This window comes from Mus musculus, chromosome 16 (genome assembly GCF_000001635.26).
Source record: "Mus musculus strain C57BL/6J chromosome 16, GRCm38.p6 C57BL/6J".
NCBI lineage: Eukaryota > Metazoa > Chordata > Mammalia > Rodentia > Muridae > Mus > Mus musculus.
This window is the reverse complement of record NC_000082.6, coordinates 33967746-33984489: the sequence shown is the minus strand read 5'-3', so window position 1 is coordinate 33984489 and position 16744 is coordinate 33967746. Positions and strand designations below refer to the sequence as shown.

The 16744-nt window shown below is 42.7% G+C and overlaps 1 protein-coding gene across 23 annotated transcripts in view; it reads left to right on the top strand.

Moving 5' to 3' along the window:
• The window catches only part of Kalrn (kalirin, RhoGEF kinase), a 604205-nt gene extending 588788 nt beyond the window's left edge, over positions 1-15417 (top strand). For all 23 annotated transcript variants that reach the window (XR_001781845.2, XR_001781844.2, XM_011245955.2 and 20 more), the window contains 3 exons: positions 1602-1802; positions 6826-6964; positions 8411-15417. Coding sequence is in view for 21 of the 23 variants with exons in the window: in XM_011245955.2 (XP_011244257.1) it covers positions 1602-1802; positions 6826-6964; positions 8411-8974 (904 nt within the window). In the remaining 2 variants the exon portion in view is untranslated. The remainder of the gene's footprint in view (positions 1-1601; positions 1803-6825; positions 6965-8410) is intronic.
• Positions 15418-16744: the final 1327 nt, after the last annotated feature.

The following is a 16744-nucleotide window of genomic DNA, read 5'->3' as shown; positions in this document are numbered from 1 at the left end:
GCAGGAACAAGGACTCTTAACCACTAAGCCATCTCTCCAACCCATTGTTGTGTGTAAAAGTATATTCTGCTTAGAAAGGAAAACAAACCCACATTTGATGCTCCAAATGGCACAGAAATATCTTGGCTAAAAAATTATATTAGTTTACCTTCAGGGTCTCAAAGAGTCTAGGATACTGAGAAAGTAGAGAAGGGTTTTTAATAATAATAATAATAATAATAATAATAATAATAAAATTAAATGTACAGAAGGAAAAGTTTCTTTTCACTTTGTTGTGTATTCATATGTGTATGTTATGTGGTTTGGGGGCAGTGCATGCCATAGCTCATGTGTGGACAGCCCATGTGTGGACAGCTCATGTGTGGACAGCTCATGTGTGGACAGCTCATGTGTGGACAGTCCATGTGTGGACAGTCCATGTGTGGACAGCCCATGTGTGGATAGTGCATGTGTGAACAGCACATGTGGACAGCCCATGTGTGGACAGTGCATGTGTGGACAGAGCATGTGCGAACACCACATGTGTGTACAGCACGTGTGTGGATAGCCCATGTGTAGACAGAGCATGTGTGAACAGCACATGTGTGGACAGCCCATGTGTGGACAGCCCATGCGTGGACAGCGCATGTGTGGACAGTGCATGTGTGGACAGTGCATGTGTGGACAGAGCATGTGTGGACAGCCCATGTGTGGACAGCCCATGTGTGGACAGCGCATGTGTGTACAGCCCATGTGTGGACATCCCATGCTTGGACAGCGCATGTGTGGACAGTGCATGTGTGGAGGTCAGAGACAAATTTGTGGAGTCAGTACTCTCATGCTTTTAAGTGAGTTTCAGGCTTTCAGGTCTATATCTTCAGATAGCAGGTGCCTTTATGCCCTGAGCCAAATTACCAGGCTCAGGAGGAAATATTTCTCTCTCTCTTTTTTTTCAAATTTATTTATTTTTATGAACACGGTTAAGTGCCTGCACTTATGTATATGCACCACATATGTGTCTGGAGAGGAAGAGGGCATCAGATACCTTGGAACTGGAAGTAAAGAAGGCTGTGAGCAGCCTTGTGGATGCTGAGACTGTAAGCCCTGACCTCTGGAAGAGCAGCCAGAACCTTTAGCCTCTGAGCCATCACTCCAGCCCCAGAAAGATTTCTAATATTGCTTGATCTCTCTTCTTCAAAATGCTTGGGACCAGAAGTGTTTTTGCACAAAGGATTTTAGGAACTATGTACATGTCCACAAAGAGATGTCTTGAGTCTGGGACCCAAGTCTAAAAACGACAGTCACCTATATTTTTTGTACTCCTTTGCCTGAGGGTGTCTTCAAGTGATGTAGCTAGTGTACCGGTACTTTGTCACTCACCATGTGAGGCCAGCCGTGGAACTTTCCACATTAATTTCATGTCTGCACACAAAGGGTGTCAGATCTTAGAGCATTTTGGATTTTCGATTTTTGAATTAGGGAACTCAACCTGTCAGATGTTCCTGTTTCAGGGATGCATCTGGGATGTGCGCACACGCACACACCCTACCATATTCTGGTAAATGATGCCCTGCTGACTGATGGGATAAATCTTGGAAACCCTTTCCCACTTTGTCTTGCAGAGGCCGTTTCTCTATTGTAAAGAAATGCATTCACAAAGCTACCCGCAAAGATGTTGCTGTGAAATTTGTGAGCAAAAAAATGAAGAAGAAGGAGCAGGCTGCTCACGAGGCCGCCCTGCTCCAGCACCTGCAGCACCCTCAGTATGTCACGCTCCATGACACCTACGAGTCCCCCACATCCTACATCCTGATTTTGGAACTGTGAGTACAGAGGTAGCATCTCTAGTGTGGTCCTCACCTGCTTGGGTTCCCCATTGCCCACAATTAACAGACAAGAGTCTCATTTTGTTCTGTGCTGTATGGGTTTATAAAGTGTGCCGTGGACCGTGTTTTCTTTCACCTCCAGCTTTATATTAATGTAGCTCTCATTCTGAAGACTAGAGAAATCAAGAGTGGAGAAGGTTTTTTTTTTTAAAGATTTATTTATTTATTATATGTAAGTACATTGTAGCTCTCTTCAGACACTCCAGAAGAGGGAGTCAGATCTTGTTACAGATGGTTGTGAGCCACCATGTGGTTGCTGGGATTTGAACTCCGGACCTTCAGAAGAGCAGTCGGGTGCTCTTACCCACTGAGCCATCTCACCAGCCCATGGAGAAGGTTTTTAAAGCGAGCTCTGTGAAAGTATGGGTGAAGAATCCCTCCTTTTATTGGATCCATACAGTGGATCTTGAAACCATGTCTTCTCATCCACTTTTCCTAGCTTTTCTAAGCTTTATTTCATGTTTTATATTTATGGTTACAGTGTTTCATTGCATGGATAAACTGTGTAATCATCAAACCTGGATATTTGCGTAGGTTGTTTCTTTGTAAGGAAAACATTTTTTTTTAAATTCCTCTTCTCAAGCTATTTGAAATATATTAACAGTTCATATTGTTAACTCTGGTCTCTGATGTGTTAGAATATCTGAACACAGCATACCAGGCCAAAGCAGTTCCATGTGTAAGAAGTTTATTGGGAGAGAGAGGGGCAAGGAAGGTGGTGGTGAAAAGAGAAGAGGGAAGAGAGAAAGACAGGGGGGGTTGTTCCTCTTATATATATGGATGGTAACGTGGTCACAGGTAAAGGTGGGAGGTGAGCCCAATGGATTCTGGGAATATGGTGGCCATTGTCTTGGCAACAGGTGTGTAGATTGCACTGTTGCCTATGTGATGTCACAGGTTTCAGAGGTCCTGATACCAACAGTCACCATATTATAAACTAGATCACCAGAACGTATTTCTCTTCCCTAGCTATAATCTGTATTTCTTACACTTATTTTCATTTTCTTCCTATTATGTACTCTCAGGCTTGACTCATTTAAGAAGACTTTCCTGGTGGTTGACTGATTGACAAGAGTGGAGTTGGAATGAGAGAAGTTTATCTATCAATCTATAGCCATAGCACCCCCAAACTACTACCTAGAATTTTCTATCCAAGACATCTCTGGAATGTCAGATTATCTAGATATCAAACATAGAAAGATACAGCTTTTTTCATTAATTAATTTGCTTATTTACTTTACATCCCAATCAAAACTCCTTCTCCCTCCTCTCCTCCCAGTCCTTCCCACTCACCTTACCTCTTCACATCCCTCATCCCACCCTCCGCAAAGGACCAGTCTCAGTTTGGAAGAGGAGTTCTGAGAGAAGGGGTGTCTGGGAGCTGTGAAAACAAACAACTTAAAGTGTGTTGTGTGTAGCTTTTTGCTATCCTGCCTAAGCTCTGGGAACAGGCTGTGCTACCAATCCCCTCCCAGCTTTCTTTGAATCAAAGGATAGAAGATACACACACACACACACACACACACACAGAGTTGTTCATTTTCAGCTTGCCTTCTTGGCACAATTGCTGGGTGCTACTATTTCTTACCTGGAAAAACATGCCCTTAGCTCAAAACTTCCCACTACCCTATCTTTAGTTGGTCAGTTGCATCTAGTCCCTGATAAACATCTCTAACCATCCACCTATAGGAGTGGCAACAGCCCATGACTCCTCCTCAGACCTCACATCATGGTTGCCTGGTTCTTCTCTCTCCAAAGCATGGCGAACTCCCTCTCTCCTTCCTTGCATCATCCTGCTTGCCTCCCAGAACCTAGAAGTCCCACATGTATCTTCTGACCAGCAATTGTCTCATGGCATTCTTTATTGACAGATCAAGAACCAGTTGGTGAACAGGACCTTAGCATCAGAACCTCCCCTACAGAAGTCAAATTGTGGGTCCAAGCTGGCCACCTAGGTTCTGTTGAAATGGCTTTTCAGATTGCTGTGTGTGTGTGTGTGTGTGTGTGTGTATGTGTGTGTGTGCGTGTGTGTATGTGTGTGCGTGTGTGTGCGTGTGTGTGTGCGTGTGTGTGTGTGTGTGTGTGTGTGTTTGCGTGTGTGTGTGTGTGTGTGTGTGTGTGTGTGTGTGTTTTCAGCATTGTCTTCCTTTTTTAAAAAATTTTTCTGGTTGAGACAGCTCTCTCTGCTAGTAGAAATTCTACAAGAAACCGAGATAGTTCATAAATTTTCTAACCAAAGTCAGAAAAGCTGCTATAAAAAAAATTATTGGATCTTTCATCCAAGTCAGAAATCCTGTTAGAAAAAAAATTGTTGAAGAGCTGTTTTTGCTCTCCAGAGATTTCGGACAGCTCAGCCCTTGAGAGAGAAAATTCTAAAGCACTTCTGTCACACTCTGCCTACCTCATCTCATACAGACCAAGAGGACCAAAGGCCTGTCTTTTTGTTTACAGATCAATTCAGGCATTTACTTTAGGTTTCCTTTTGATTATCCTATGAGTCAGCATTCCAGTGACCCCAGACCTTTGTTTCCTAGGAGACAGCAAGCATACATTTTCCTTAACATTGCAAAAGAATTCAGAGACCTGCCTGCCTTTGTTAAGCACAGATGAGAAAGTAGTTGGGTGGGACCCCTCCCTGAAATGACCAATTCTACCACACTAGGGCCTGGACTTTCCGTGTCCCAGAATGACCTTGGACTCAGGAATCTGCCTGCCTTTGACTCTTTCTGACAAACTGGCTCATTAATGCAGCTGCCCACGCTCCCTTAGATTGTGAACCCCTTATAATTCATATTGCATAGTTACATTTTTACATAGTTGAGAAATTATATATATTTGATTTCATGTACTTAGAGCTCTTTCCCATAGCCTTAAGGCCTGTCCTGAAGGTCCCAGTGTTTACCATTTTGCTGAGACTTAGCCACACCCTCAATTTCTGGATGTGCTGTTTTTAATTATCATGAAGTCATTAATATTATCAGGGAGGATATTCCTTGGAAGGAAAGAGTCTTCAACTGCTAGTACATTATTACACAAACAAGCCTTACACCCACAGCAGCCATTGACACTCATGGAGGCTCACACCAGGATCCTGTCCAAGGCTCAGGAACCATGTCACTCTGTCCTCACCAAGACCACACTGGGTTGGCATCCCCTCCCTTTCTCCTCACAATCTGCCCTGACATATAAGTTTGCTGTAGGACCAGGCACAGAAAGAAAGGTACAGCTCTTATCCTTAGGGGCCACAAGTCCAACAGTTAGAACCAAGAGATAAATAATGCTTTAAATATGGCGTGGAAATACTAGAGACCATGTATTACTCAGGGCTGTGAGAACATAGAACTGTTCTTTGTTGGATGTGATCTTCAGGGAAGACGTGTGGGAAGCAAGGCCTGACTAGAATCACGTGCTCAATCTTGCTCTGCCTGTAGTGGTCAATAGGGATAACTGGTGCAACCCTCCTGGACCAGAAAATCAAGATTCCCATTCCCTAGTCTCAGATGGATGCAGGCTAGAGAACAGCTCTAAGGAAGGTGGGGTGGCTGATCTTTTCTGGCTTGGAGCAGTGTTGCTGTAACTGTCCCCCTCATTTGTTCCAAGTATCTCTGAGAGTTCCTTGTGATGAGCACAGTACCACTCCTCTCTGATCTTTCCTCTCTTGCCTCATACTAGAAGACCAGAGGGAGGTAGGGAGCCTTCCAGGGGCTCCATCCTTTTCCACTTATCAATAAAATAGAAGGATCCCGTAGCAAGGAACAAATTAGGGGAGAAAATGAAGTCAGCTATGCAGGTTTCAGCTATGGTTGGAAGTTATTCCTGTACTGGATCACACTCCTTGACATGGGCATTTCCTGAGACGTATCTCAAATGACCCACTTCACATTAAAGGTTTGATCACTTGTTACAAAAGGGCATAGGAAGCCTAGAAATAGCTACTGTTTATTCAGCACCGTGTGTTACTTCTTTCTTTCTGTGATGAGACACCATGGTCAAGGCCACATATAGAAGAGAGTTTATTAAGGGCTTAAAGTTTCAAAGGGTGAGTCCATGACCATCATGGTGAGGAGCATGGCAGCAGGCAGCTCTTGGTTCTAGAGCTGTAGTTGAGAGCTTACATCTTGACCCACACAGCACAAGGCAGGAAAGTGACTGAGAATGGTATGGGCTTTTGAAACCTTCAAAGCCTGCTCTAGTGCCACACCTTCTCCAGCAAGGCCACACCTCCTAATTCTTCCCAAACAGTTCCAGCAGCTGGGGACAAGTATTCAAACATATTTGACCATGCCTCAAATCTTCATTGCCTCACCTGGCTCTCACAAGCCTGCCAAAGAAGTAGGTCTTATTTTGTCATTGATGTTGCTGTTGGCAGCCAGTTGCTATGCCCACCTTAAAAGGCGGTGCCTTTCAGGAAAGCCAAATCACAGAGGGTTTAAGTGATGACCTACAGCCACCAGCTGGTAAGAGGCAGAACCAGAACAGAAATCTGCTTATGGTTGGCTCCACTTAGCCCATTTTCAATCTGTCTTTAAAAGTTGGCAAGCTGTTAGAAAGGCAAAAGAGTTAAGAAGTGATCAGATATGCTGAGAGCAAACCTTTCCTCTTTCACATTTCTCCCATCTAAAAATGTTAAAAAGTGGAAATACTTTTAATGTATATGAGGCTCACTATAGGCACCAGACTTTTCTTTTCCTTTTCTTTTCTCTTCAACCTAACCTCTTAAAGCCAGGTTAGACCTTAGAGTCAACAAAACGGTGTTGTGTAAGGCTGTAAGGATTTCTCCTGCCGTGTAACTCATTTGTAACTTGATTCATTCTAGTTCTGAATGTGGCACTTACTTTGGGCTCTAAAATACATGTGTGTTGCAATACCAAGCTTTATTAATAAGAGACCTCCTAGAACTTTTTAAGCTATGTGCATGGGTCATTTCTCTATTTCTCCCCCCACCCCTCTTTGCTGTCAGGATGGATGACGGCCGACTCTTGGACTACCTTATGAATCATGATGAGCTGATGGAAGAAAAGGTAGCTTTCTACATTCGAGACATCATGGAAGCTCTGCAGTACCTGCACAACTGTAGGGTCGCACATTTGGACATAAAGGTAATAAAAAGTCAGTGCCTGTTACAGTGAAATAGACGGGTTCAGCTTCCCAGACATTTCCTTGAGGAATACAAAATACAAAATTGAATTTCTTTTTATTGTTGTTGTTTTGTTTTTATAAAGACAGGGTTTCTCTGTCCTGGAACTCATTCTGCTGACTAGGCTGGCCTCAAACTCAGAGATCTGCCTGCCTCTGACTCCCAAGTGCTGGGATTAAAGACATGCATCACTACTGCTAGGGGGAAGATTTACATTTCTTTTGTCTTTCCTGTGATGTCATGTGACTATTAAACTAGAACTAGACTTTCACTCTACCTAAGTGCATTGTTCAGGAATGAAGGAAACACACCAGAGAGATGGTGGCACACGGGGTAAGGGAAAGCTTTAACCAAGCAGTCTAACTTTATAGACATCACTTAATGTCCTGTTCCCATTCATTCTGTAAGAAAAAGGAGCTTCGGAGGGCTGGAGAGATGACTCAGTGCTTAAGACCCAAGTTCTCTTGCCAGCACTCATATTGCTTGGCTCACAACCACCTGCAACTCCAACTGTAGTAGACCCAGTGTTTTCTTACGGCCTCTAACAGCACCTGCACGAACATGGAATACACTCATATAGATACGTACACATAAAGAAAAAAAATTTTTTTCCAAGAAAGGGTTTCTCTGTGTAGCCCTGTCTATGCTGGAATTCACTCTGTAGATCAGGCTGGCCTCCAAATCAGAGATCCATCTGTTTCTTTTTCCCAAATGCTGAGATTAAAGGCCTGTGTTATCACCACCCAGCAATACACGCACGCGCACACACACACACACACACACACACACACACATATATACACACACACAGACATATACATGTATACACACACATATACATACACATATACATGTATACACACACACGTGCGTGCACACACAGTTTCTGAGAAGCTTGTTTTTTTCTTAAAAATTTAGTTCTTTCCTTGATTCACTGCAAGGCAAGGGTAGGTAAGAAGGCATGCTCTTCTGGAATACGTGTGTGACTTAGTAGCAGAACACCTGCTTAGCATGTGTAAGGCCCTGGGTTGGATCTCTAACACTAGGGTGGGGAAGTACAGGCTGAGTGCTGCAACCCTTACCTCTAAGCTCAGCAGTCAGTAGACAAAGACAGAAGGATCTCTGTAAGTTCTGGGCCAGCCTGGTATACAGAGTAAGTTCTGGGCCAATCAGGAGTACACGATTAGCCCTGTACTCCTTCCCCAATGCCAACCAACTTATCTAAAAAGCCACCTAACCCCAGAGTTTAGTGAGTTTGAAACCTCCTTTGCCTTTGCATAGGGAGTATTCCACATGACTGAATCAAAGAATAATAATCTGTGTTAGCTAACAGATTGCAGCTGGGGTAGGGAGGTCAGCAAAGACCTCATCTTACCTCTCTTGTCCCTGCCTTCCTGGGTCCCTGCAGCCCGAAAACCTGCTCATTGACCTCCGGATCCCAGTGCCTCGAGTGAAGCTCATCGACTTGGAAGACGCTGTCCAGATCTCAGGCCACTTCCATATCCACCATCTGCTGGGGAACCCTGAGTTCGCTGCCCCCGAAGTGATCCAAGGCATCCCTGTCTCCCTGGGCACAGACATCTGGAGCATCGGGGTTCTGACATATGTCATGCTTAGTGGGGTCTCCCCCTTCTTAGATGAGAGCAAAGAGGAAACCTGTATCAACGTGTGCAGGGTGGACTTTAGCTTCCCCCACGAGTACTTCTGCGGTGTGAGCAATGCTGCCAGGGATTTCATCAACGTAATCTTACAGGAAGACTTCCGGAGGCGGCCCACAGCAGCCACGTGCCTGCAGCATCCCTGGCTACAGCCCCACAACGGCAGCTACTCCAAGATCCCCTTGGACACCTCCCGTCTGGCCTGCTTCATAGAACGCCGCAAGCACCAGAATGATGTGCGGCCCATTCCCAATGTCAAGAGTTACATCGTCAATAGGGTGAACCAAGGGACCTCGCTATCCCACAACCCCTGAGGTTTCACATAGTAGTGCAGTGTGAACCAAAGCAAGACTGAGCGTGTCTGTAAATAACTCTGATCATCATTTCACTCCATGTGGTTCTCTGGACTGACAGGTGATCCTCTTAAACCTTGTCTGTGGTTACCCGGGGTCTGAGTACCATGAAAGTCACCTTAATCCCAGAAGGTCATGCTGAAGAAGTAAAGATACAGAGTTGCAGAAAGTATTAAAAGAAAGGGCAAGGCTAAGGAGACAGTACTTGGTATGAAAATGGTAATTGTACATTCCAAAATGAGCAGTTAAGTGGGAAAACCGTACACCCACTGTGAGCAGTATGGTAGGTTTCTGACTCCATTGAAAATTTAAGCAAAAACAAAAAAACAAAAAAAACAAAAACAAAAAAAAGTTCTATTTAACAGAGATGTCAACTATTCTGCTTTAGATGGCTTAGATATAGTTTCTTAACAGGATACATATACGCATACAATATAATAGATCTCATTCAGGTTTCAGAGTTTTATAATATAGAGTTCTATATGAAATCTATCATAAGTAACTTTGAGTGCTCCCATTAAGACAGTAATTTCTTTACCGAAGCATTGCATTATTTTGACTAAGCACAATTAGATGACAAGTTTTTTAGAGCATTTTATAAATCTTGTATAGAAATCTTTTATCAGAACCTGTGTATTAAGAGAAAGCAATGTGACCCTTTTGCGATCTGTGACTGGGATATTTTTCCCTCCATCATGGGTTGTATGACTAAGATAGGTTCTGTAGATCAAAGCTTTCCCTGCCCTGAACTCATGGGCAGCTCAGAGTTCCTCCTGTGGGAAAGACTGCCAGGAAATAAATCCAAATCTAGTAAGAGTTGGCGGGTGGGGGTTGTTTTTATGTCCACCCTAGGCCTGCCATAGGCAAATGAATATCACAAGTTCATACAGGAGGGCACACGGAAGCTTTTCCTACAGTTCCTGTGAACAGCGTAGCAGCGCTTTCTGATTTCATAGCTGTAGAATACAGTTTTCAGAAAGTTAGCTTGCTTTATTCCTAACCCCTCGTGAAGCTTCGGGGTGCTTACCAAAAGGAGGCAGCCATAAAAGCCTTTTAAAGGCTAGTCCTAAGTCCTTCCTGAAGCCATGGAGCAAAGCCTGACCCATCACTCTAACACAGCACGGGGTTTTAACTGTGGTAGCAATACCTATCACCACACAGCCACCAACGGCTCTGGACAGAAAGGACCAATTGTATTCTGAGGCCAGTGCCGCTTTCTCATACAAGATTATGCCCAGTGCCCTCTGGAGGGAAAACACATTAACCAGGGCACTTCATGTTTTTTTGTTTTGTTATGTTTTGTTGGTTTTTTGGTTTTTACTTCTTCTGTTGGAAGGGGGGTGGGGGAGGTTTGGTTTTTTGCTTTGTTTTTTTAAAAATTATTTTCTGTTTGTACATGATCCACCCTTTGTTTCCTAGAGTGTGCTTTAAAAATCGCTTTGAAGCAAATAATATTCTTAAAAAATATATAACTGAAATGTTTGTGTAAACCGGGTTTCATGTCATCGTGTCGCTCCTGCTAGTGGGAACTGAGAAAATGGAAGTTATGTAGCACAAAGTGCAATCAGAGAATCTGGGAAGGGAAAATGGAACTGCATAACTATTTAAACTATTTAAAGGAGACATGATGGGAACAGTCTAATTTTAAGGTATAAAACCACTTATTCCCATGGTGGAACTATAGAATTAAAATACTCATCACCACCTCCCCCCGCCCCGTCAGTTTCAAAGTCAGATTACTCATCATCCATCCTCCATCCCAGCTTATCCGAGATGATAGGGAAATAAACTAGTAGGAAGTAAAAGCAATAAAGCTAGATAGCACCTAGTATTGTGGGGATTAACCAAATACGTGGGAACCGACTCTGACTGTATTCTCCTTGTCTCCGGGTGGCCCTGGGTCATCAGGCCTCACTCCCTCAGAGCTTGCTTACCTCCATGGTTTTCACTTAAACCACAATGCATGCCCAAAGCATGCTTACTGAAGCTTTTTAAAATAAACGTGTCTTTATTAAGAAATGTAGCATTGAGGAGGAAGGCCTGGGGCCAGAGGGCTTATTCTAGGATAAAATGCAGGCTCTGAGGACTCCAAAGATCCACAAAGTGACATGGCCAGGTCTGTTCTGTCCACTTGTCCACTCTGGCTGTCTTGAAAGAAGGGCTTCCTGCTGAGTTACTTAGAATTGTTCTGACCGGTCAAGTTTTGACTAGAGAGGGACACAGAGCCTAAGACTGGTGTTCAGACGCTACAGAAGGGCCACATTGAAAGGATGTAGTGCGTGGTAGAACTCTATAGAGAGCCAAGTTTTCCCAGCCATGTTTGTGTCAGAGTTGGAATGGTCTAGATATGGGGCTATGTGGAATTGCCCCAGGTACACAGTACAACTGTTAAGAGTAGTGTAAGCTTCAGGGACGTACAAAGAGAAAGGGGCATTCTCTGTATAGTTTGATGACTGAAGTGAACAGGGAGGCCCCTGTCTACAAAGCACCTGATCCCTCCAAATAGGGGGCAAGAGAGTCTTGGCTGGAGACTTTTCCCTAGCAAGGTGGGAATTAGTAAGAGAAACACCATTGACAGGGCTAGGAAATAGAGTTTGGAGTACAACTGTGCTCCACAGTGGCTGGAGAAGAAGACCCACCCCAAGACCACTCTCCTGTACCTGTGTTGGCAGGGAGACTTAGAACTAGGAGAGAAAGGTGGGGAGGGGAGAAAAATCTCCCACTCCGAACCCCATCCCAATTGTTCTTGCTGAGAGTGAGCTGTCAGCTGACCCCAGGAGAGCAACAGTGCTGGCGAAAGATTTCTTATTTGGTTTCTACTCATCATTTTGAGCTCATTTGTTTTGTGTTCAAAGGGTGGGGTACAGAAAGATGGAAACGATCAGGGACAGCCCAGGATCCCTGATGAGAACTCATGATTTTTTGCGCCATTTATGTTTGTTTCGAATTAAACAGATTTCTACCCACTTATAACAGAATGTGGTTAAAAACTGTTAAGAAAGAAAACAACAAAACACAAAACAAACAAACAAACAAACAAACATGGCAATGTTGGATGTGTCCTTCAGGTCTCTCCCAGCCACCAGCAGCCTAAGTGGGTAGAGGAGGCAGAGGGGAAAGCTGGCTTTGGCTTTGTGCTTAACGAAGCCTTTATAAACAGTAGTGCCTTTCAGAGGGGAGGTGGAGAGTGAAGTTAGATTGCGTTTAGATTTGCTGATACTGCGGTCTTTTTTTCCCCTTAGGTTTAAGCTATGTTTTAAATGAGAATATCTGAATGTAGGATGGGAACAGGAATTTTTGAGTCTCCATCTCAGCTATTCCAAACCCAGTCTTTCTTCCAGGAAGTCTTTTGTTGTTTTCTGGCCCAAATGTCTCCATTGATAAAATGGAATTTGGGGAGAAGAGGAGAGAACATTAATCTCTTAAGAATGTTGAGAAAAATATCCTTGTCGACACATCTATAAGATGTTTTGATTTTCTTCAAGTGCTACACACTGCCAGTGTTTAGAATTTTATCGACAGCAACTTTGAACATTCCAGTTTCCCACAGTCTTATCTTTGGGTACCGTTTACAAACTCATGAGGTTGACCTCTGTAAATTGCTTCTCACTGGAAGGTCTGGGTCCTTCTCATCTACATGTTAATTGTTCTTACCTTTTAATTTCTAACCTCTAAGAGCTTCTCTACAGAGCAGGGTTTGGGAGAACTGAGGAGGCCTAAAATGTCCATAAGCTGTTTTCCACAGTATTCTTAGGGTGGACATGAGTCTGATGCCTACCAAGACAGAGAACCATTTCTTTCTCTTACCAAGCTTTATGCTGGGGGCAGGGGGAGGACAAAGAAGAATCCAAATAGCTACTTTCCACACTGGAAGGACAGATGTGAGAATCGAATACACTTCCTAGGCTCCCTCGTCACAATTCATTTCCTTAGAGACCCACAGGAATCTTTTAGAAAAGGCAAGTGATGCCCACAGTGGGAAAGAGAATTAGATTTTGGAGAAAGAGAGCTTTGGCTTTGCTCTTCGAGGGTCGTCTTCTGTTGTCTCCAAACCCCCATGCCCATGACCCACTCATCCTTCCTTCCTTCTTGCTTATCTTGAAAAACATGGCAAGTTAGATTTTTGAGAATATGATGGAGAAAATGCCATCTAAAGAAAATGGTGGTTATTTTTCAGTGTTAATAGAAACTCTCTCCTCTATACCTGATAGAGGGAAATACATTGAACACAAAGGGTCTCTGTAGTAGACAAAAGAACACAATCACCACACCCTAGGATAGCCCATCAATTGCACTGGGTGAGTTTTGAGGAACTTAGACCATATTCTTTTCTTGCCTGGGTAACATTCCATTGGAGTCTGAGTTAGGCAAACATATATAAGCTTTCAATAGATTTATCTGTTAAAGAAAAATAAACCTAATGATTTTTGTTTGCTATTTGAAATCTAAAGACCTTTAGGGAAGGAAGTTATTAGACCTAGAATAGGCTAAAGGAAATGCTCACATAGATTCCACCAACAGGAAAGAAGATGCTATGTTAGTAATTATTTTCTGAGAATGGTAAGGCTCTCACTGTCTCATTCATTTTAAAGAGCTCAAAGGGGCTGAAATTTATCCATAGACATATTTTTTTTAAATAGGAAATGTTTTTCATGAAAAATCCATATGGAAATTGAATACAGAATTATCATATGATCATATTTGTTATAAAAGACATTTTTCTCTTATTTTTTAAATATAAGTTGACATTATAGGAGAAGAAAACGGTCATTCCACTACAATGCTTTAATCTTAAATGACATTAATTAAAAGCCTAAAATTAACACTCCCAGGCTATTGTCAAGAACTTCCATGCTGTGGTCAGATTTCATTTTTATCTGAATGACCAACCCAACAGTTCACAAGGGGGGAGCGCAAGGAAAGGTTTAGATAGCAAGTCTTGGAACTCCTGAGTGTTAATTTAACCAAGTAGATCTGCCAGTGCAGGGATAGGAGCTGCATTAATCCCCCATTTCCATCAATAACTAAGTCCGCATGTCGGAGTCCATGAAGACCGTTACTGTGACCTCAAAGACTGTGGCTACGAATCTCAAGTCTTCTCTTACTAACTTAAGCCATATCTTTCACCTCTGTGTTTGAATTTTTTTTTTTTTAAATCAAAACCCTGGTGCTTTTACTTCTGTTTCTGCTGAACGTTAGACGACTCTGTGGGAAAGTCAATAAAACTAGAAGAGGAATAAATAGAAAGACTGTGAAAAACTAACCATACCCTTGAGAAAATGCTATTTATGCAGAGAACAGTGGCAATGGAGGGCAAACTGTTGGAAAATATTGATATATGTACATCTGAGCATGTATATAGTGTATAATATGTATGTATATGTTATTGCTCATATGCAGAAATCTATCCATTTTTCAGGCAGCCCAGGTGGGTCAGTTTTTCTACTGGAAAACCATTTAGGACCATTCAAAACCATTAGGGATAATACATGGAGAATTCTCGTCACATGGGAGTTGATTTGTTGACTTCTGAAGTCCACATGGCCAAATGAACAAAGTATGAAATGCATTGAGACTATAATTTATGTGACTCTGTTTACTCAGAAGTCTATATTTGAATTCTTTTGTATGTGTGTATGTTTGGATTTTTTTGTTTGTTTGTTTTTGATGAGACAGGGTCCCTCTATGTAGTTGTGGCTGTCCTGGGACTCATTCTATAGACCAGGCTGGCCTTGAACTCACAGAGGTCTGCCTGCCTCTGCCTCCTGAGTGCTGGGATTAAAGGCATGTGCCATCAGGTCCAGCCAATATTTGAATTTTAATATCTGATTTTCAAACTGCACCAACACTTCTTGGTTTTGAGTGATCCCTTCCCCAAAGCCTTTTGAGAATTTGTGGTGGGCATCTCTGGCCAATCTGTAAAAGGCCTTATCAATAAGTGGACAGGTTTCCCCATAGGGACCATTACACATATACATATAAGTACATACTTCCATCAGGCTTGTGACAATTGTTTTAAAATCACTCCACAGTATTGGTAAATAGCTCTATATTTTCAAGGTGCAGAAGAATTCCACAGCCTTAATTATTTCAGTGTCTTGCTGGTCTGCCTTAATGTATCTTCTGGGGTTTTTGGGTTTTGGTTGTCTTATTATTTTAACTTTTTCTGCAGCTGTTCATTTTGTATGCACATGATGTTGTTTTGTAAAGGTAGGTTGTAAATATTTTATTTGTAAGTCTGACTCACTCACTCACTCACTCACTCACTCACTCCTGTGTAATGTTGTAAAGTGCCGACCTGCTGTCTTGTTCTTATTGCAGTAAACGTTATAAGTTGTGGATGAAACTTCAAAATGTACATTTCACATGTTATGCATTCCTATAAATATAATATACTGAAGGTACTTCTTTAGTCCTGTTCCCCTTTAAAATGTTATAACATTTGTGTGTGTGTGTGTGTATGTATGTGTGTATATGTGTGTGAACGTGTGTGTATGTGTGTATGTACGTATGTGTATGTGTGTATGTATGTGTATGTATGTATGTGTGTGTGTATGTGTGTGTATGTATGTGTGTATATGTATGTATGTGTGTCTGTGTGTGTATGTGTGTATGTATGTATGTGTGCGTCTGTGTGTGTATGTATGTATGTATGTGTGTCTGTGTGTGTATGTATGTATGTGTGTATATGTATGTATGTGTGTATGAATGTGTGTATGTGTGTGTGTGGGTCTGCAGAATCTGGTTCTCTCTTTTCACCATGTGGGTCCAATAGACTGAATTCAGGTCGCCAGGCTTAGTGGCAAGTCTCTCCTTCACCCACTGAGCTACCTCTTACTGGCAGTTGTCTTTTTTTCTAACTAAAACTTCTGCTTTTTCTCCCAGTGGGGACACTGAGGTAATATGGTTGTCCTCTCTTTCCCCTCAAATATTTGAAAGCCTGGCAAGCTTTAAAAAAAAAATCCCATCAGTGGCCCAGCAAGATGGCTCATCAGATAACAGCGCTTGTCACCAGGCCTGAGGATTTGAGTGTGACCCACAGGCCTGCAGAGTGAATGCAGAGCTTCAGCTTCAGCTCCAGCTGGATCGCACAGGTTTATGCATACAGGTTGGTAGGAGGCTTGATCAGGCTTCCAGTGTCTGCAGGTGATGCACAGCTGGGAATGAGGCTGATCTATTGAGCATTCTGTCAATTAACAGCACACAGAGATGAACGTAGTTGTTGACCTAGCAAGAAGAACAAAGCATTTTAACATCTGAATTCTTATTTAATCAAGGCCTTACTGAAGTTGCTGGTAATGAGAAACAACTGTCAAGACAACAAATTTTACCTGTCATGGTGGTGAACACTTTTAATTCAAGCACCCAGGAGGCAGAGGCAGATGGATCTCTGTGAGTTCGAGGGCAATCTGAGCCTTCACTACATTGTGAAGTCTACATCAGGCTGGGTAACATAAGGAAGCCCTGTTTCAAACCCAAAACAAACGCTGGGATCTATGGGGGTTTCCACGCTGGGAGCTCAACACGATCTCTTTAGAGAAAACAAAGAGACAAAATGAAATCTCAGTCTGTTTGATAAGTGGCATTTCCTTAAAATAGGAAAATACAGTCAATCCCAGCACTTGAGAGGCAGGTGGATCTCTGAGTTCGAGGCCAGCCTGGTCTACAGAGTGAGTTCCAGGACAGCCAAGGCTATACAGAGAAACCCTGTCTCAAAAAAAAAAAAAAAAA